Source organism: Aulonocara sp. 'chitande type north' Nkhata Bay, linkage group LG6 (genome assembly GCF_057382095.1).
Source record: "Aulonocara sp. 'chitande type north' Nkhata Bay isolate Kocher_YH1m ecotype deep benthic linkage group LG6, A_spYH_male_GT1.1, whole genome shotgun sequence".
Taxonomy (NCBI): Eukaryota; Metazoa; Chordata; class Actinopteri; order Cichliformes; family Cichlidae; genus Aulonocara; species Aulonocara sp. 'chitande type north' Nkhata Bay.
In genome coordinates, this window is record NC_141349.1 from 28,035,277 (window position 1) to 28,056,309 (window position 21,033).

The window sequence follows — 21,033 nt, forward strand, 5'->3', positions numbered from 1 at the left end:
CTTGTAAGCTTGTCCCGATAAAAAAGCAAACTGTTGAAATGTATTATTACTATTGTTACTACTGTTATTTATTCAAAAATATTTTTATGGCTGCACAGTACAGTTCAGGAAATAAACCCTCAAAATTGTAATTCAAACTCCTGGGATGTCAACCTTCTCGACTTCTGATACAGGAGGCCGCGCAGGGTGATGCTAGCCAGCCTGGGACTTAGAGATAATGCCAGTGCCTCCACCCTACCTCCTCCTCCCACCCTCAGTTGTGTCCCTCTTACGACCAGAAGCACACCCACTTACGTAAATAAATCCAATAAACGGAGTGAATTCTGCAAACTATAAACACAATTCCAAAAGATTTGGGGATGTGGCGTAAAATGTAAACAAAAAAAAATAGTGATTTGCAAATGTCATAAACACATATTCACAAGAGAACAGAAAACAGATCAAAAAAACTGAGATTTTACTATTTTGAGAAAAATATTATCTTATTTTAATCTCCACAACACATCCGAAAAAGCTGGGATGGGGCCACAAAAGGCTGGAAAATTAAGCATTCCTAAAAAGACACTGCTGGAGGAACACTGAAAATAGGACAGTTACATGAATGTGTATAAAAACACCATCTGTTTCTCAGAGTTTCTCAGAAGCAAAGATGGGCTCATGTTTACTAATCAGCAAAAAACTGCATCTACAAACAACAATTTCAGAAAAATGTTCTGAAATTGACTTTGGATCATCTACGCTACATGGAATCAAACGAGTCTAAGAATCTGGAGAAATCTCTGTCAAGGCCAACAATTAATATTAGATGTCCATGACATTTGGGCTCTCAGGCAGCACTGCATTAAATACAGGCATGACTCTGTCATGGGCTCAAGAAGAGACACCATCGTCTTTGAGCGCAGTTCACTGTGCCATCCACAATGCAGCTTAGAGCTAAATCATGCAAAGGAGGAGACATATGCGAACATGATCTAGAAACACTGCCATCTTCTCTGGGCCAAAGCTCATTGAAAATAAACTGAGGCAAAGTGGAAAACTGATCTGTGGTTACACAAATCTTATTTTTAAATTCTTTTTGAGGATGCTGCATCCTCAAGACCAAAGAGGAGAGGAACCATCTGGCTTGTTATCAGGCCTCAGTTCAACAGCCCGGATCTCTGATGGTATGGGGTTGCATTAGTGTGCACGGAAATGGCTGATTTCTAAAAGGTATACGTGGCTTTTAGAACAATATATGCTTCCATGCAGATGACATCTTTTTTCCAGGGAAGCCATCGCATATTTCAACAAGCTGCAATAGATGCATACAGCATCTGTTACAACAGCATGATTTACTAGGAGAGGCTGGGTGCTTTCACAAACACATTTGGCACATAATGAAACAAAAAATATGACAAAGAAGACACATGACTGCTGAGAAGCTAAATTTATATACAAGATAGGACTTGGACATTGCAGTTTAACCATTTGTTCTCTGCCTTCTGTTGTGAATAAATTTAGTTTAACATTTCCAAACTTTTTGTTTTTTTTAATTTTAATCTTAAACTCTGTCCCTTTTTTGGAATAGGGTTCATAGTTCTAGCATACAATTTGATCTGTGTTAAGTCTTACACAGGTAAAATCATTTTACGGTCAATACCTCTGCTCTTCTGCATAGCTGCCTGTTTTTTCAAACTCTCCACCCCCAGCATCCACCTGTAGGCTACAGGGAGAAAAATATCACTTCTCAATTTATAAAATCAGCAGGATGAACTCAAGCTAGATGCAAAGTAACTATACTCTGATGCTATAATAAATAATTACAAATGCAAAATCTCTTACTGAACTGAATTTGACACATTCATTACGGCCTAAACCTGAATGTGAGAAGTAATGTCATAATGTTTGTAGTCATGAAGCAGGTTTCGCTTGCTGAAAATACTGTCAAAGATTTCATAAACGTGAAACCAACTTCAGTATATAAAGGTTAAAAAGTGAAAGACTGTCTATTGTTGTTAAATCAAAAATGTTCGTAAAGAATTTTTCATGCTCTGTGGTTCAGCACCAAAAACACACAAAAATGCAATGACTTTCTGATGACAACTTTTAATCAAAAAACACTGTGACCAATTCAGGGTATAATTTACAGAATTTCCATCAATATACAGATTTTAATATTCTTTTTAGTCACTCGTTTTGTTAAATCACTGCCTTTGACATTATCAAAAATAGTCATACGTTTTATCATTCCTTTGCATATTTTGATGTCTTGCAAACATGTATCAACATTCAGAAAAGTATTTTCATTTATATATTATTGCTTCAATATCAATATGTGTAATTCATCTATTAATAAATGTCACACTCGTCTGTACTTATCGAGTGTCTCAATAAAACATGTAGCGATAAACTGAAGTTATAATCGTCTCAAATCAAATTCATTTTAAAGTATTTTATGCCTCAAAAATTACACAACAGTCAAAAAGCTGAAAATATTATTTCACAAGAAAAAAAAAAAAAAAAAAAAGCACTTTTACATTTGCTATACATTTTATATACAAACATCTGTCAGTCCTTCATTCAGTTTTCAAAAAATTCTCTCCCCGTTTTCTCACTGCGTCGATGTTCTTGTTTACTGTTCTGTCAACGTTTCTTGCAGCGTCTTCTGTCTTCTCTGTTGTGCTTCTCTTGCTGAGTTTTCGCCTGCCCGCCTCTGTTACTGCAGATCCAGCAGCTGCCCCAACAGCTCCGCCAATCACACCGCCCAAAAGCACACCGAGCACCAGACCCAGCAGTGCCCCGCCAATGACTACTTTGGGCACCTGTTTAGCTGTATTTCCAATTTTCTCCCACACTGAACTCTCAGCCACCATTTTGGCCCCTGCCTTGGCTCCAGAGCCTACTTTTCCCCACACGGGACTCTGTGCCAAATTCTTTGCCCCAGCTCCAATTCCAGCCCCGACACGCATGGAACTCTCTGCCATGACTTTGGCCCCTGAACCCACTTTTTCCCACATTGGACTTGCAGCCGCTGCTTTTGCTCCAGATCCCACCCATGCAGAACCATCTACCACTACCTTGGGAACTTTATTTCCTACTGCTTTGGAGAGATTTCCTGCAGTAACTCCTACCTTCTCCCACACAGAACTATCAACCACCATCTTTTGGACACTTTGTGCACTAGTGCCAACTTTTTCCCACATTCCACTATCTTTCATCCTCTGTGCTCCCTCTCCAACCCACACAGAGCTATCTGCCAACAGCTTGGGTAAATTCTTTGCACCCGTGCTCATCTTCTCCATTATGGAACTAAGTAGTGAAGGGGATATGGTCGAAAGTGTAATTGGAGGAAGACTCTCAATATTTGTAGTACTTACACTCATCTCGGCCTCATCCCTTGTTTTCTCAATATCATCTTCCGTCACTTCCTCGTCTACTTCAGAAACAGACTGCATGTAAGGATAAAGCTTTCGCCTTTCAGAGCTGAGTGGGCCAACATCCTCTACTCTTGCTAGGTTTTCGCCTCGTTTCTCTCTTGCCATCTCTTGCTGTTTCTGCCTCACTCTGTTCTCGGCCTCCTGAAAAGCAGGACAAGAATAATACTGCCCCCCGGCCTCCTTCACTGTCTGCTCCACCTTTTCTAGCAGGTCGGCAACATTGCTCTTCTCTCCCCCACCTCTTTCTGTCTCCAAAACATGAAATCTGTCCCCACATTTCTCCACAATCTTTAACAAATCTCCTCGCTGACCAGCAATGTATGCCTCAATGTTCTTATTTTTGGCCTTCCCACTTGCCCTGAGACAATCAGCATAAGTAAAGAGGACCAAAGTGTGTCTCCAGACTGCTTCAGGCCCAAAAACAGCCTCTAGTGACGCAAGAGCCTGCAGCTCGGTCTTTGCAGGCTGGTCTAAGGGAACACAAAAGAGGAAGACATGCGGGCCGGGACTGGACAGAGCCACACAGGAGGAGATCTGAGCTCGCACCTCATCTGGAGTGCGCTCTGAATTGAACCAGTCTGGAGTATCCACCACTGCCACCTGCAGGTGACAGAGAAAATGCATGCAAAAATGTAAAGAGCTATTATCAAAAGCAACAAAACAAGAAGAGAGTATGAAACACTTTATTCTTTGAGATATTGTAATGGGTGTATGTTGAGATAAATAGAAAAAAAAAGACATCTTAGTAACTTAAAAACAAAAACAAAACACTAACCCTTCTTCCTTTAACCAATGCCTTCTTTTTCTCACACCATTGTGTGATTGCTATGAGGCTGTCTGGACGTGACTCAAAGGCTTCCTGCCCCAGTATTTCATTGCCAGCTGCACTCTTCCCTGATCCAGATCTTCCAAGCAACACCAGACGAAGCTCCGGAGAAGATGAGGATGAGGACAATGAGGGGGAAGAAGGGGTTGAGCTGGATGAGGAGATCAAGGAAGGAGAGGCAGCAAAAGTTGGTGAGGAGGGGAAGGAAGAGGAGAAGACTGGCGAAAGAGGAGTAGTGGTAGGCGAACCCTCGGGTGATCTCTCTTCAAAGCTGTTAATTCTGTGGTGAACTGAAACCATCAGGTAAAAATCAGAGTCAGTGACGTATTAAGAAGTGAAGTGCTGATAGTGACATATGAGAGAGTGAAGTCCTTTGACTTACAAGTAGAGATCACTTTTTGAGTTGATTTATCCTCTGACATTTGGGAGAGTATAGCTCCATCTAGTGGGGAAAAAGCAAGTTTTGCTCACTTTTGTCTTTTTTTTTTAACTCTTCTAAAAGAATGAATCAGGGTACAATAATGGAGGACAGCACACGGTTAGTGGCATTTACCTCGATTCAGTTTGAAACTGGGTATCCTTTTTAACTCCCCGGTATCACAGAGCTCGGAGGATGGCTGTCGCTCTAGAGCTGGAGTTGAATAAAGGCTACTGGAGACCTGGCTCACCTTAACTCCTTCCACCATTTCCTCCATTTCTTCTCTTCTCCTCCTTGATTCTGTTGATATGGCACTGACATACTCATTGGACACCTGGCTCACCTTAACTCCTTCCACCATTCCCTCCTTTTCTTCCTGTCTCCTCCTCCTCTCTCTTGAAATGGCATTGAAGTACTCTTCCTCTTGACTTTCTGTGTTTGGGGTATAAGATGATGTGTGGGTCTTTTTCTTCTCTTCCTTTTGAGCCCTGAAACTTTCCATAAGTTGCTCCTTTTTTTCTTTCACCCGTTTTTCCAGCTCTCTATCCTGGACTGTTTTCATGTAGTATAACCCGTTTTTCCGCGCCATATTGTCCACCTGTAGATAAATAAACAAACAATAGTAACTTATTGCAGGAACTTTAACTCTGTTTTGTGAGTCACAGTTAGAAAACAATCACAATCGTCGCTAATATTCAAACCAGTCCAGACTACAACAGGGTGTGATGTGAAACTAGGCGTTCCTGGAAAAACAGCATGCATGCATGCGTACTTGCTCAGTAGTCTTAAAGAAACCATTAAAACAAAAAGCTCCAACCTATAGAGTATTTAAAAAATTCAATGCACTTAAGCAATGAGGAAGTCTCATCCAAATGATAAAATGTGTGAGGGCACGAACGCTCACACTTTTACTGAATCAGACAAACCCTTTGAGGAATGTTGCTTTTTGATAACTGTTTTTCACTCCTACTTCATACCTTTTCCAGCAGCTCACGGACCTGGTCCCTGTCCTGTCGCTGACGATTATTGATGACATGGTACCGTCCTCCGCAACCCTCAATTACCTGCCTCAGGCCTGGGTGCTCTTTCTGCAGGTACTCCTGTGAGAAAACAATGCAGCTTGTGTGAATTTATACCTGCAATGATTTGCATCACTCCTATATGTTATACTCCAAGAATAAGATAACCACCTAAAATATTACTGACAGCATATTTACAAAACCCAACACGAGATAACATTTATTTATAAATAAGGGGCCAGGTCGTAAGTTAATAGGTGAAACTATGCCGTTTTATAGTGGTACTAAGTGACTTTCCTGCTTTATAAAGATCAGCTTAAAGAGAGGGTAGGTGAACACCTCTCATACCTCCACTGTTTTTCCCATCAAGTAGTCCCCACAGGTCAGCATGACCATGGTGTGGTCCAGCACCTCCTGTCCAAACAGTTCCTCCAACTCTGCAGGCACACGTGTCTCCACCTGCGTGGGGAAAAGGCAAAGAGGAAAAATGGATCTAAACTGGTTACTGCTTGTTATGGAGATGTTTCAGAACATCTGTAACTTGTATATTTGGAACACATTTTTTTCCACTAGTTTGATAGATAGACATTTTTTTATTGAGTACACATTACAGACTGCAACTTCAACAAAGTTGAGCAACAGATGACATCACTAACGGGCAAGCCAAGACTAACCTCTGTGAATTGATTAACAGGCACCAGCAGCAAAATAGCATGTGGGCCTGGTGGTACCAGAGTCATTGCTCGCTGTGTCTCCTTTTTGACACCGTCCTCCATCTTGCCACCACTCCAGTACCATCTCGGTGCCTCCACCAGGGTCACATTCCTGCCTTCAATGAAGCCCTGCCGTAGCTGGCAGCTCCTGGAGGCACCGGGAGAAATGGGGGAAAGCTGGGCCAGGATAGTGTCCGCTAATGCTGTCTTTCCACATCCGATATTCCCCAAAAGAAGCAATCTCAGGTCTGAGGACGAGGATCCATAGTAGCTTTCTCTGTAGTGTTCACCCATCCCTGACATGAATAAAGGAAACAGGAAGGAGTCCAAAAAAACAAAAGAGAGAGAAATTGAGGACAGTATATCACCTGTGTTATTTGTAGGAAGCTACACCAACCAACCAAAATAAAAGCTGTCTTTTAATACTAGGTTTTATTGTTAGGTTTTGCCTAGACAAACTCACACATAACTTTACATGCAAATAAACCTGGAAAACAGACAACTGGATCAGCTGAGCAGGTTCAGCTAGGCAGATTTTATCAGTCAAGTTACTATTTTAAGCATCAAGTAATCATACAATCTTAACAGAAACGGATAAAATGCCATCTTAAACTTAACTTGAAATCTTTCTCCTCTATTCCCACACGAGTCTCTCTGCACACAGGATACCTACAGTTCCTTGTTGTGCATGAATGAACAAAAACTAAAGTAATTCACTGGTAGTTTCACTGGAAATGATTGTGGGTCACATCAATTTCATCTCAGTGTTTGATACCACACCTTGCCATTCCTGTCAAACAACATTCTGCCTGGACTCATATATGCAAAAAGGTACAAACCAAATCCATACTGAACAAACAGCAACGAGAGTTGATGAAGCATTTCAAATAGTGCTGTACTTCATAAGTATACTTGCTTTGGCACAAATTCTAAATTAGGCGTGAATCTATTGCTGAAACTGTAATAAATAGTTTGAGTTTCTGGATGTAGTTTGAGCTAACCTAACAACCTATTTCCTCAAATATGACACATTATATATCAACAATGTAGTAATTTCAATGTAATTTCAGTAATTAAAGTAATACAACTAAGAAACGTAATATGATTGCAATTAATCAACAAGTGCATAACATTAACTAATTTAACAATTAAGTCTCTTACACCAAGACAATCTTACAACAACAATTTAAGCAACAAGACGAATACTTACTCAAGAGTTTAAGGTCTACAAAGTTGCATTCATGTGTTGTCTTGTGTCAATACTGAGTTTTTTTGGTTGGCACTGGGTTATATTTCTCACGCAGACAACTTCAGTACATGCTAGTTCCCAGTCGACTGGCAAAAGCTGTCTGCTTTGATGAGGTGTCTCGCCTGAGCCACTCCCAAATTTAAACACATTCATACATGAGCGCACTCGTAAATATATTTTTTGATACAACAGGTTTCTCAGTTTGTAGGTTGCTAAGCATTCCAACCTGGGGTGGAGGCAGTATAACCAGCTGCCACTGGGAATCGTTCCAAGATAGTTTTAACTACCACACCTATGATATGTCAAAACTCATAGAGATCTGTTAAAGGAGGTGTCCTTCATGGTTTGCAGTTGCTAAGGATATTACCTGGTCAACCAGGTCTGTAAATATGTTGCTGTCATAACCAGAAAGAAATGAAAGCATGAAGGCTTGTCACAGACAAACAAAGTTACAATGTAAAGACAGAATAAATGCAAGAGGAACATTATTCTGCTTCTTTTGTGTGTTACACGAATGGAAAATTTAAAATAAAATAATAAAATAACTTTTCTTCCTACGGAATCATGAAGCATAAAACTTCAAGTCTTCATGGCCTTCCATATGAGTAAGAGCTGTTAAGTTTCATTTCAACATCAAAGTAATTACAAACAGACCTCTTGATTAATGTCACTAACACTTAGTCATTAAGGATTCAAATGTTAACCTGTTTTCAGTAATTTGCAAAACAAGAAAATTGCTCTTTCAGCATATATTCATGGCTGTGATTAAAGTAGCTGGGTAATATTTACAGATTTGCACACATCCCCACAGCTTCATCCTCAAATATTTTCTTGTATTCCCACTTGCTAGTACTTGGCTGGATCCCCTTGCCTTGGTTCTGCATGGCAAAGTGTCAACAAGTTGCTGGAAATATTTCTCATAGTTTCTGGTCGATATTGATATGATCGCATTGTACAGCTGCTGCAGATTTGTTGGCTGCACATCCAGGATGTGGCTACTGAATTGACTACTGACCTGGTGACTGTGGATGACATCCGAGTACAATGAATTCATTGTCATTGTGGCGGAGGCGTGGCCCCGGGCGCAGCTGCAGGGGAGGAGTGCAGCAGAAGGCTCAACAGGGCGGCGCTGCGAGGCCGGTAAGAACAGCTGATGGTGTTTATGTACTGATGATGGTCTCCCTCCGCTGTGTTTATAGTGAGACGGGGAGGGGCGGCCAGAAAGGAGATCAGCTGGGCTCGTGAGCTGTCAGACTGTACGACTGAGTCAGCTGTCAAAACTCAACACTCAAAGCTTCAATAAATGTGGAAGTTGGCAGTACATGCCTGTGTGTGCGTGTGTTTGTGCCTGGTGTATTCCACAAGTGGTGCCGAAACCCAGGAAAGTGCCGGTGGGGGAATGTCCGACCCACAGGCCGCGCCACCCGCCCAGCCTCTGCAATTCTTGGCGCAGATGCTAGCGGAGATGGCGACGATGAGCCGGGATCAGGCGGCCGACCAGCGTGCCCACCTGGCCGCGCTGCAGGAGCAGACGGACCGACAGACGCAAATTCTGGAACGGCTGGTCGGGGCCGCTGCCACGCCGAAGCCCTCGCCACTGTCGGTGGCGGTGCCCCGGATGGGGGACGGGGACGACCCACAAGTTTTTTTGGAGACCTTCCGTGCCACGGCGGAGGCTTGCCAATGGCCGCGGGAGGAGTGGGCTCCGCGGCTGCTCCCCCTGCTATCTGGGGAGGCACAAACAGCGGCCCTGAGTCTGCCTCCGGCGTCGAGGAGCAGCTTCCCGGATGTGAGCCGGGCGGTGGTGGACAGGCTGGGGCTCACCGCCGAAGACCATCGCCGGCGGTTCCGGGCCTGTCGGCTGGCTACAACGGACCGACCATTCGCCTGGGCCCGGCAGCTGCGCGACGCGGCGGTGCGCTGGCTGCAACCGGGGGCATCGGAGGGCGAGACGAAGCTGGTGGACAAGGTGGTGCTGGAGCAGTTCACGGAGGGATTGCCAGCGGAGACGGCGAGATGGGTCCGGTGCCACCGGCCCGCAAGCTTGGAGGTAGCGGTGACGCTGGCGGAGGACCACCTTGCCGCTGGAGCAGGGGAACCCGGGGACGCCGGACGGAGGCCGAACAAACAGGCCCCAGTGCCGGCCCCGAGGCGCCGTGTGCCGGCACCAGGGCAGGCCGAGCGGCTGCCGGCGCTGAGCCCCACTAACCCTTTCGCGGCGTTGGTGCCGTCCAGGGGAGCCGAGCCAAGTGGAGCCGCCCCCGAGCCACGGAGAGCAGCACAGACGCCGGGGCCGGAGTGTTGGAAGTGCAGGCAGCCGGGGCACCTGAGGAGGGATTGTCCGCTTATGGAAGTGGGGCAGGTGTTCCGCGTTGCTGGCGCCCCAGCACCCTCCCCCGGTCCAGGAGGGACATACAGTATTCCGGTAAGGACTCGAGGGGGTATACGCCAGGCGTTGGTGGACACGGGCTGCACGCAGACCCTCGTACACCAAAGCTTGGTTCGCCCCGGGGCATTGCTGGAGGCAGAATGGGTGGAGGTGAGGTGTGTGCATGGTGATGTTCACAGGTATCCCATAGTGCCGCTGTTATTAAAGTATAAGGGCAAAATGCATAGAGTAACGGCGGTGGTTAGCCCGCGCCTGTCGCACCCCCTGATTCTGGGTACCAATTGGCCGGGGTTTCATCAGCTACTGGGGCAGTACGCGGGGGTGCGATCACGACCGGAAGCGGGGTGTAGCGTGTGCGCGGCATTCAGCGGGGGTCGTCCGACACCGACTCCGGGGGGGAGGAGCCGGCGGGTCCCTCACGGGACGTCCCGCCGGCCCCGGAAGTGTCCCCCATGGGTGATTTCCCACTGGAGCAGTCTCGTGACGGCACCCTACGCTCAGCCTTTGACCAAGTGATGGCTATTGATGGTCACGTGGTGCGCCCTGAGGCCGCGCAGACCTACCCGCGTTTCGTCTTATTAAACGACCGGTTATATCGAGTGAGTCGTGACACTCAGACCGAGGAAACACACACCCAGTTGTTGGTGCCGCAGGGCCGCCGGGAAACGCTTTTCCAGGCGGCCCACTATAACCCCATGGCAGGGCATATGGGCTACGAGAAAACTCTGGAGCGAATAACGGCCCGATTTTATTGGCCGGGCATCCGAGCGGATGTGCGCCGCTGGTGCGCGTCCTGCCCGGACTGCCAACTTGTTAACCAGCCGGCCATACCGAAAGCGCCTCTGCGCCCTCTCCCCCTCATTGAGGTCCCGTTTGAGCGCATCGGCATGGACCTCATCGGGCCGTTTCACCGGAGTGCACGCGGCTACCGCTTTGTGTTAGTCCTGGTGGATTACGCAACGCGGTACCCGGAAGCAGTTCCGCTGCGCACCATCTCTGCAAAGAGTGTGGCGCAGGCACTGTTTCAGGTCATCTCCCGAGTCGGAATCCCGAAAGAGATACTGACTGACCAGGGCACGTCGTTTATGTCTCGTACACTGCGGGAACGGTACGAATTACTGGGCATTAAATCTATTCGGACCAGCGTCTACCACCCTCAGACTGACGGGCTGGTGGAGCGGCTGAATAAGACTTTAAAGTCCATGATTCGGAAGTTCATTAACGAGGATGAACGCAATTGGGATCACTGGCTAGACCCTCTGTTATTCGCAGTGCGGGAGGTGCCCCAGGCCTCCACGGGATTTTCTCCCTTTGAACTGCTGTTCGGCAGGAGGCCACGTGGGGTGCTCGACCTGATTAAAGAAAGCTGGGAGGACGGTCCGAGCCCCGCCAAAAATGAGATTCAGTACGTGTTGGACCTGAGAGCAAAACTCCACACTTTGGGGAGGTTGTCACGGGAGAATTTGCTCCAGGCTCAGCAGCGTCAGCAACGCCTGTATGACAGAGGGGCTAGGCTCAGGCAATTCTCACCGGGAGATAAAGTGCTTGTGTTACTCCCTACTTCCAGCTCGAAGTTGCTCGCCAAGTGGCAAGGACCCTTTGTGGTCACACGGCGAGTCGGGGACGTGGACTATGAGGTCGCTCGGTCGGACAGGGGAGGAGCCACGCAGATTTATCACCTCAATCTCCTCAAACTGTGGCGAGAGGTTGAAACCGCTTCTCTGGTGAGCTTGGTGAAGGAGAGAGATGAGTTGGGGCCTGAGGTGCCAAATTCTATCATTCCCGCCTCCCTCCCTTGTGATGACCATCTCACACAGGCCCAGAGAGCGGATGTTGTCGCGTTGCAACAGCGTTTTGCGGACGTGTTCTCCCCCCTGCCCGGCCGGACGTCCCTCATCGAGCACCATTTCGTGACGCAGCCTGGCGTGACGGTGCGTTCACGGCCCTACAGGCTCCCGGAGCACAAGCGAAAAATCGTGCAGAGGGAATTGGCGGAAATGCTGAGGATGGGAGTAATAGAAGAGTCGCACAGCGCCTGGTGTAGCCCCATCGTTCTGGTGGCGAAGAAGGAAGGTCTATACGGTTCTGTGTCGACTATCGCAGGGTGAACGAAGTGTCACGCTTTGATGCCTACCCCATGCCTCGGGTCGACGAGCTCCTGGACCGGTTAGGCACGGCCCGCTTTTTCACGACACTGGACTTAACCAAGGGCTATTGGCAGATTCCCTTGTCTGCCGAGGCCAGGGAGAAAACGGCCTTCTCCACTCCGTACGGTTTGTACCAGTTCGTGACACTTCCGTTCGGCCTGTTCGGGGCCCCGGCCACTTTCCAGCGTCTCATGGACCGGGTACTGCGTCCGCACGCAGCGTATGCTGCCGCCTACCTGGATGACGTGATCATCCACAGCGACACCTGGGCGGAGCATGTGCTGCGGGTGGCCGCGGTCCTGGAGTCCCTGAGGGGGGCGGGGCTCACGGCCAATCCGAAGAAGTGCGCGGTTGGACGGAGGGAGGTGCAGTATCTGGGGTACCACCTGGGGGGCGGGCAGGTGCGTCCACAGGTGGAGAAGACGGCGGCTATCGCATCCTGCCCGCGCCCCAGGACGAAAAAGGAGGTGAGACGGTTCTTGGGGTTGGCGGGTTACTATCGTCGCTTTGTGCCGGGGTTTGCGCAGCTAACCAGCCCCCTGACCGATCTCACTCGAAAGGGTGCCCCGGATCTGGTCCAGTGGACGGGGCCGTGCCAGGCGGCGTTTGTGCAGGTGAAAAAGGCTCTCTGTGGGGAGCCGCTGCTTCACACTCCTAACTTTTCCCTCCCTTTTGTTCTGCAGACTGACGCCTCGGACAGAGGGCTGGGAGCCGTTTTATCCCAGCAGGTGAGGGGGGCTGACCGCCCTGTCCTATACATCAGCCGGAAGCTAGCGGAGCGCGAGCGCCGGTACAGCACCGTGGAGAAGGAGTGCCTGGCCATCCGGTGGGCGGTCGGCTCCCTGCGCTATTACCTCCTGGGACGCTCATTCACCCTCTGTTCGGACCACGCCCCGCTGCAGTGGCTCCACCGCATGAAGGATGCCAACGCCCGGATCACCCGGTGGTATCTGGCGTTGCAGCCCTTTAAGTTCAAGGTGATCCATAGGCCGGGGGCGCAGATGGCGGTGGCCGATTTCCTCTCTCGCTCGCGGGGGGGGGGAGTTGGCTCGGCCGGACGGCTCCCCGGCCTCGAACGGGCGGTGGGGGTGTGTGGCGGAGGCGTGGCCCCGGGCGCAGCTGCAGGGGAGGAGTGCAGCAGAAGGCTCAACAGGGCGGCGCTGCGAGGCCGGTAAGAACAGCTGATGGTGTTTATGTACTGATGATGGTCTCCCTCCGCTGTGTTTATAGTGAGACGGGGAGGGGCGGCCAGAAAGGAGATCAGCTGGGCTCGTGAGCTGTCAGACTGTATGACTGAGTCAGCTGTCAAAACTCAACACTCAAAGCTTCAATAAATGTGGAAGTTGGCAGTACATACCTGTGTGGGCGTGTGTTTGTGCCTGGTGTATTCCACAGTCATGTTCAAGAAACCAGCTTTTTCTCATCTCATCAAGAACATTTTGTAAGAATATTTAAGTTGACTATACATACCCATTCTGTACAAACAAAACATAAGATGGTATTCATGTACATTTATTATTGAGTTACCAGGCAAATGTAAATATGTGATGCCTGATCTCTACTGTGAATTACCCACTACTTCTAATGTTTTCCAAGTACACAAGACATCTCTATCACTATTCATTTAATTTAAAAAGCAGAGTGTTCAAAAATCTTATCTAATCAAATAGTTAATGCAAGGCATTTAATTTGCATTTTAAACATAATTAACATATGTAATTAACAAAAAAAATGTCCTTCTGAAAAAAGTTCACTTCAAAGTTCAAAGTGCAGGCAAATTCTCATAACACAAAACTCTTACTTTTCAAGTATCAACTACCAGAAAAATGTTTTTCAGGTTATCATTGCTGTGTAGAGCCAGTAGGGGTCTCCTTTTACTCACAGGCCAGGCATCACATACGCAATGTTATCCAAGGTGGAGGCCTTTAAACAAACAAGAAAAGCATTCACAAAGGAAAGAAAATCAAGGAAAGAGGAAGCAAAAATGCTGATTGCAACGATATAATAATAAAGTGCATTTAGGAGCACATGTCCAAATAAAACAATAAAATTACCGCAAACTTGTTTAGTTTTGTTGAGTCTATGGAATGGGTTACGATGTTTACACTGTAGCTTCAGTTGTTTGTAAACATTTGCGTTTTATTCCTTGGTATTATTTTTAACCTTTTGAAATGAGTTTTTCCCTTTTTTGATTAAATCTCTCCTGGATAAATATTTCTCTTTGGCTTAAATGGCATTTGTTAGGTGCAAATTCGAGATGTTTAGAATAGGTATTATAGTACAAATAGTACATTTTGACAGCAGCTTTGATTAGTGGAACAACAAATAAATCAATGCTGAACAATAAACACTGACAGGATAAGTACCGCTACAGTTATTGGACTTTGTCAATACCACAAGTTTCATTCATAACAGCGGCATTGTGTCAACAAAGTAAAGCATAAATCTGCAGGCGTTTTTCCTTTAACAAACAATATACTGGAAGTTCACTACAATAATTTCACCAAGGTGAAAGCATGTACACATAACAACATGTAAAGGATATGATGTGTATGCACCATAAATTGGCAGCAATGCTTACCAGTGTGTGTTGTGTGCAGCTCCTCAGCTCTGGTATGTGCATAGTGAGGCCGGTAAGTGGAGCCATAGCACACAATAGAGAGTCCAAGAGTAGAGACAAACTACTCGACATGCACACCATTTTCTGCAGAGATGCACAGAGAGCCCTGTATCACCCTATAGTGCAATGAATAAGTTGCATGCTTTCCAGTAGTCTTGATAAAACCGTGTAATGAGCAAACTTTTAATACTACATGACCACCCCCCAAACACACACACACACACACACACACACAGCTTCGTCTGTAGCAGATTTATTGCTTTTCAGTCAGTTTAACCTCTTGATATTTTTTCGCACACTATTGTTTCATCTTCCTTTGTAAAATGAGTCAAAATGGCAGTACACTTATCTATAATAGTGACTGGTTAGAGACTGCCAACATTTTTCACCCTAGGTTAGCGTAACAAGTTGATAACCAGCCTCATGTGACCGTTTATCCTGATTGCCAATGTTAAAACAAGTTAATCTAGATAAGGGAAAGATAGCTTGGCTATGTTAAACTCGCTTTGTGAAAACAGGCCTCTGTGAACCAGTTTGGAATATAGACAGAAAAAGATAAAGAAAGCACCACGTTGTAGGACTGTATAATGTTTTCAACTCCCACCAACTATCTTGGGATACACTCCAACTATCGAGGCCTTCACAGTATCTGTTTAAGATCAAAATCTCTTCTATGTTTACTTCTGATTAGCAAAGATATAAAGTAGTTCTGGTTCTGGGACCACTATTACCCCTTATTTCTGAATTTATACAAGCAAGATGAAGAATACATGTGAGAGATGAACAAACGACATTAAGTGTCTTATAAAAAGATTTTTTTTAATTGAATCTACTCACATCTGTCTCCTGGAGATGGTGTCCAATCAGGGATAACGATTCTCCCAGGAGGTGAAGGTAAGCTGCAGCACTGGCAGGATCCTGGTCAGAGCAGCAGAGACTCTTGGGGGTGGACATTAGAGGGTCTGTGGCTGAAGTAGTGACACCACATATAAAACCAATGGGACTACATGAATCAGTCATGAAGCTAGTCATCGTGGAGCTAACAGTAGTAGAAATAGCTGTCAGTGAACTAGGAATGGGTGTAGAGTGACGAGGCCAGTTGCCTACTGGAGAGACAGAGGGGCTGGCAGGTCCGTTACTGGGACAATCTGCCCCATAATGCTGGCTATTAAGATACACCAAGTACTCCATCATGGGACCTGGACTCCTCTGAAAGAAAACGAAAGGAATACAAAACGTAATGATTAAATGTGAGCTTGGGAGATATAGAGTACTTGGCTATAAATCATAAATTACAAAACATTACCAGACTAATGTTTCCCTCTGCATTAAAACATGGATGCAACAAGTTTTCTTGGATACGCTACAAAGAAAGAAGTAGCCACAAGGTTAGAAGTAAAAGGATAAAGTCCTGTTTTTTGTTTTGATAGATAAAGATTTGAAAAAAAAAAAATTTAACCATGGTGGGTAAAAAGAAAAATATTTGGATGTGTCTGTTAGGGCTGTTCGATATAACGATATATATCGGATAACGATATAAAAACGTCTATCGTTTCATTTTACGCTATCGTTTGTTTCGTGGTGTCGCAAAAATAAACTCTTTACGGCAATATTTTTTCATCGTTTTAATGGTCACTGTAGTGGCTATATTAATTTCTTAAAGTTCTCTCTTTCTCTTATATTTTATATAACCACACTAAGGACGGACAAGCGCCTGTTTTTATGCGTTGTCGTTAGCAACAACGACGGTAAAACCATCGCGTGTCCGCTTGTTTATGTTCCACATAAACCTTTCACAATAAAGCTCAAGATCCTGTTGAGACTTTTCAAAATATTTACGAATGAGAAGTAAAAAAAGAGCCGGCAGGTGCTAAAAAATAAACCTTAGACTCAAACGTTAGAACAGGCTGTTCCCCGCAGCACGTTGTATATTGGTTTCTCTTCTTCTTACTTTAGCACCTTTGTGGTTCAGCTACCCAATTTCACTGTGCAAGAAACTGCACAATGACAATAAAAAGCTCTAAGTCTCTAAGTCTAAATACTCACAAAGAAAACGGCGGCTGTTACAACTTATGTCTAAAAATGTATAGTTTCATGCATCGGTTAAAACACTCGACTCCAGCTACATGACGCGCAGCTGGAAACACTTCCCGCAAGTCGAGCTGCCCGAGATTCACAGAATTTACAAAAATTTTATATTTTTGTGATTTATATCGTTATCGGGACGATAGAATTCTTATATCGGGATATGAGATTTTGGTCATATCGCACAGCCCTAGTGTCTGTTTTATCACCTCTTCTCCTCTCACTGTCCATCTGTCCTGTGACACACAGACTGGATATTCATGGAGGAAGCCTGAGACGTCTGCTCCATGAGGTTTGTGGTCTATACCACTACTACCTGCAATTAGGGGACAGAAGAATCATAAACAAATGCATTAACATATAATTCCCAGGTTAAGCCAAAAGTGTACATTTCCACCTTGTTATTTTTATACTCTTAACACCTTATGAAATACTGTGATGATCAGGATTTTATGTGCATTAACATGCTATAAATGAATTTCTGATAAATAATAACGTTTGTTAAATAAAATATCCTACTTTTGCAACCTTAGACATTGTAGACACAGAGATGTCAAATAAAGTTGCATCAGAAACAAACATATCACAGTGTAATGTACACAGCTGCTAAGGCCTTACCAATAGGTGGTATGTTCTTGTTCAGGGAGCCACTTTGTTCCTGGAAAAATTACAAGCACTTACATGACTTTTAACCCGTTAGAAATATCAGTATAACGCATGACTCACACTATAAAACAAACATAGCGGTGGTTTAAAGGTACTGGGGTGCAATGATTGTTAAATTCTGCAACAACACACATGATTGTTTAATCAATTTTGTCCATAGCCAAAGTTTTTTTTATTTGTTTATTCTGCATTTGTATTTGTTTATTCCCTCTTTTATACCAGGACCACAAAGAAATCTTTCTTACTTCAAATAAACGGCCCTGTTTTTCCTCTTCACATTATCTTAACATTTAGCCAGCACCTAACTGATGCTGACATTGATGGAAATATAATTGCGTTCCTCCAGTGTCATCACAAAGCAAGAACCGAATTATAAAATTGATTGCAACAATCTTTGTGTTTTATGGTTTTATAGACAGCTGAGGCGAAACACTTTTTTCGACCACTTCTTTTAGGGGTCACCACCACAGTATATATGATCTGGCACCATCTCACCCCGTCTCTAGCACTGCATCCATGGATCTTCCCTGTGGTCTTTCTCTGTTCTTCCTGCCTGGCAGCTCTATTCTCAATATCCTTTGTCCAGTATATCTGCTATCCCTCTTCTGCACATCCAAACCATATCATCCTTGCCTCTCTTACTTTGCATTCTCTCCTTTTACCAGTCAAGCTCCTTACATTTAAAGACCCTACTCTCACCTCCACATTCAGGCCTTTCCTTTTCTATGGATGACTCTGAAGACTCCTTCGCCCTTCCTCTTCCCTTGCCTTCAGCCAACAGTGGCACAGTCTCCACCACAACCCTGCTGGCAAACAGCACCGAAGGCGGTTGTTGTTAACCCGATCTGTCCTGTCAGTATTATTGATGATCTGTATGTTTGATTTGTCAAAGATTTTATACCCAATGCCCTTTCTGCTCCCCCCCCCCCCCCCATTTATCTAGGCTTGGGCCCAGGCACTAACTGAAACAACAATTACCAAACTGTAATTAGTCTAAAATCTAAAAGTAAATGGTCTGCATTTGTATAGCGCTTTACTTAGTCCCTATGGACCCCAAAGCGCTTTACACTACATTCAGTCATCCACCCATTCACACACTGGTGATGGCAAGCTATATTGTAGCCACAGCTGCCCTGGGGCGCACTGACAGAGGCGAGGCTACCGGACACTGGCGCCATCGGGCCCTCTGACCACCACCAATAGGCAACGGGTGAAGTGTCTTGCCCATGGAAGGACACGACGACCGAGACTGTTGGAGCCGGGGCTCAAACTGGCAACCTTCCGATTACAAGGCAAACTGCCAACTCTTGAGCCATGACTGCCCAGAAAAGTACACAAAATGTAGCACAGTTAAAATTCAAAGATGTTAAAAAGACAGCGTCCCTGCAATGGAATATACACTGCACTGCAACTCTGTGCAGAAACATGATTCAAAAATCCCCAGAATAGTGCACCTGGTGAAGCATCTTGGTGCTATGCTCCTCTGCATCTGATCCTGCTTCCTCCAGGTCCTCAACATCCATCAAAAAGTCTTTGTATGACCTTTTGTTTTCTCTGTGGGTGCATCCACTCACTATTTCTGCTTCACCATCCATCTAGACCAACAGAAGAGAGATCAATGATTCAGACAGCAGGAACTCTAAGTACAGTGAAGTTGCATGATGACACAGTAATGTGAGATAAAGTTGAGCATGTACAGTCTGCTTATTTAATGACCACTTCATATACTTTCTGTTTACTGCGAGGATTTTAGATGGAATATGCTCTGAAGTTTAGTCTGACCAAACATGAAGGCTGGATAAAGCTAATAAAAGGTTGCAGCAGCTAATAAAAGGTTTCAGCAGGGACTCGCCGTCTCTCTAAGGTTTATGGGCCTAAATTGCTGAAGATAAAACATTCTCACCTGGGCGAGTAAATGAATAGCTCACCTTCAGCAGACTGCTGACTGTGCAAGGCAAATAAATTATCTAAGGCTAGTGCTAGCTAGACGCTAGTTATGTGTGCTAGCTAGTGAGGAAAACAAGTTGTTTTGAAGTCCTCTGGTTCAACATTAATTTAATGTTTGTGATAATAGCAGTTAAGCAGTGGGCTTTCTACTATGCCCAAAACAGGGGTTGTCGAAGCTTGTGGGTTTTTTTTAATCTAAAATAAATACAAACTGATAAGACCGAGCAGAAAACAATCTCAAACACGTCTCACATCGATGTCTGTCTTCCTTTCGTTTTGTTTCCACGTTTGACTAAAAACTATCCTTAATTCCGGAAAATGCCGGATTTTGGTCCGGTAACATGAAGCACACGACCTCTAACAAGCTCCTAAATCTCGGGCCAGCTCTGTCACAGACATTCCTGTGGTAAACTCACTGTGCTGCTCAGCTGTATACGTGTGAAGCAAAGCCTGCTGACTCACGTTTAGCGCCCGCCCTCCCTCCCTCCCTCTCTGTCGGTCGGTCGGTCAGTCAGTCAGTCAGTCACTACGCTGTGCTGAGTCACGTTAAGCCCGAGTGAAGCTTTGTGATTTTATACCTGCAGATGGCTGAGCAGATGCACGGCAGTCTGCAGTTTAGTGGCACATTTTTCAAATCATATATAACATAGAGTTGTGCTTTTTTATGTTATTTTTTTGTCCATGTAGGTTATAATTACGCATTGAAACGTTTGGCCTTTTGACAAAAAACAGATGTAGCGGTATTTTTTCATCGCTTTGTCTCAACTGATTTCAAGTAGTCACGTATTTTAAATGCCATTTTTATTTAGGCCTTTACATAAAACGTCTAAGCACAGTTTATAGTCAAAGCTATGTAGACACCCATATGACAAACATACCTTATTTTCACTTAAAGTGAATATATGATAATAATCGTTCTTTATAAAAGACCAAAGGTTTAAGCATACTGCCAACCACGTACAGGCTGGGAGTTGTTTCGCTGGAAGAGCTGCTCAGAGTGAAGCGGTTTTCTGTTTCCTTTGCCTCAAGATGGCTCTATAAATAACTCAAATTAAACTAGGTTGGACAGTAGTGTGGTTCCAGTTTTGTTCCTGTAGTTCAAGACCTCTGACCTTTACTCCTTCAAGCAGCTTCTGAGGAAAATTAAAATTGGGAACACTTTGCTGACTTCTTTTAATGTTGCAGATTGCAAAACCCCATGAAAAGATTTCTGAGTAACAGTTCTAGGAGGGGTCCAATAGGATGAAGATAAAAGCAGTGACGCTCTTTTAGTGGATGACAGAAGATTTTTGCAGATTATAATCTCTTTTAGATACTTGCACTATTAGGCAATCAAGGATGAAGACTTCCCAGAAGGGTAGAGGCTGTTTACAAGAGCATATGAATTGATCACATCTGTATATAATGCTCAGAGTCACAGTCACTCATGAATGACATATTGTGGAAGAAATAATTTTAAAAGCTTTGTTTTATTTCAGGCTAGTCACAAATAAGTTTTGGGCTTAACTTTTGTGTGTAAAGATGATATCAGTAGCTTT

The 21,033-nt window shown here is 45.0% G+C and overlaps 2 protein-coding genes and 1 pseudogene across 6 annotated transcripts; 1 reads left to right on the plus strand and 2 right to left on the minus strand.

Annotated features, from left to right (window-relative positions):
* Positions 1-2,050: 2,050 nt before the first annotated feature.
* LOC147327997 (GTPase IMAP family member 8) lies at positions 2,051-14,024 on the minus strand. 3 transcript variants are annotated; one of them, XM_086296068.1, is made up of 8 exons: positions 13,979-14,024; positions 6,354-6,688; positions 6,028-6,138; positions 5,638-5,760; positions 4,796-5,258; positions 4,625-4,684; positions 4,192-4,532; positions 2,051-4,016 (listed from the first exon to the last, which is right to left on the minus strand). In XM_086296068.1, the coding sequence occupies exons 2-8, from the start codon at positions 6,684-6,686 to the stop codon at positions 2,556-2,558; spliced, it is 2,892 nt and encodes a 963-aa protein (XP_086152194.1). In that variant the 5' UTR covers positions 6,687-6,688; positions 13,979-14,024; the 3' UTR covers positions 2,051-2,555. The 3 variants fall into 3 exon arrangements, with proteins under 3 accessions (XP_086152194.1, XP_086152192.1, XP_086152191.1); XM_086296066.1 differs by lacking the exon at positions 13,979-14,024 and adding an exon at positions 7,603-13,193; XM_086296065.1 differs by lacking the exon at positions 13,979-14,024 and having other exon boundaries at positions 6,354-6,695.
* LOC147327998 (uncharacterized) lies at positions 9,107-10,421 on the plus strand (annotated as a pseudogene).
* On the minus strand, positions 13,974-19,951 carry hmgxb4b (HMG box domain containing 4b). 3 transcript variants are annotated; one of them, XM_086296070.1, is made up of 8 exons: positions 19,912-19,951; positions 19,003-19,143; positions 17,501-17,540; positions 17,092-17,198; positions 16,104-16,160; positions 15,635-16,006; positions 14,759-14,881; positions 13,974-14,100 (listed from the first exon to the last, which is right to left on the minus strand). In XM_086296070.1, exons 2-8 carry the CDS (start codon positions 19,141-19,143, stop codon positions 14,056-14,058), a joined length of 885 nt encoding a protein of 294 aa, XP_086152196.1. In that variant the 5' UTR covers positions 19,912-19,951; the 3' UTR covers positions 13,974-14,055. The 3 variants fall into 3 exon arrangements, with proteins under 3 accessions (XP_086152196.1, XP_086152195.1, XP_086152197.1); XM_086296069.1 differs by lacking the exon at positions 19,912-19,951 and adding an exon at positions 19,748-19,901; XM_086296071.1 differs by lacking the exons at positions 16,104-16,160; positions 19,912-19,951 and adding an exon at positions 19,748-19,901.
* Positions 19,952-21,033: the final 1,082 nt, after the last annotated feature.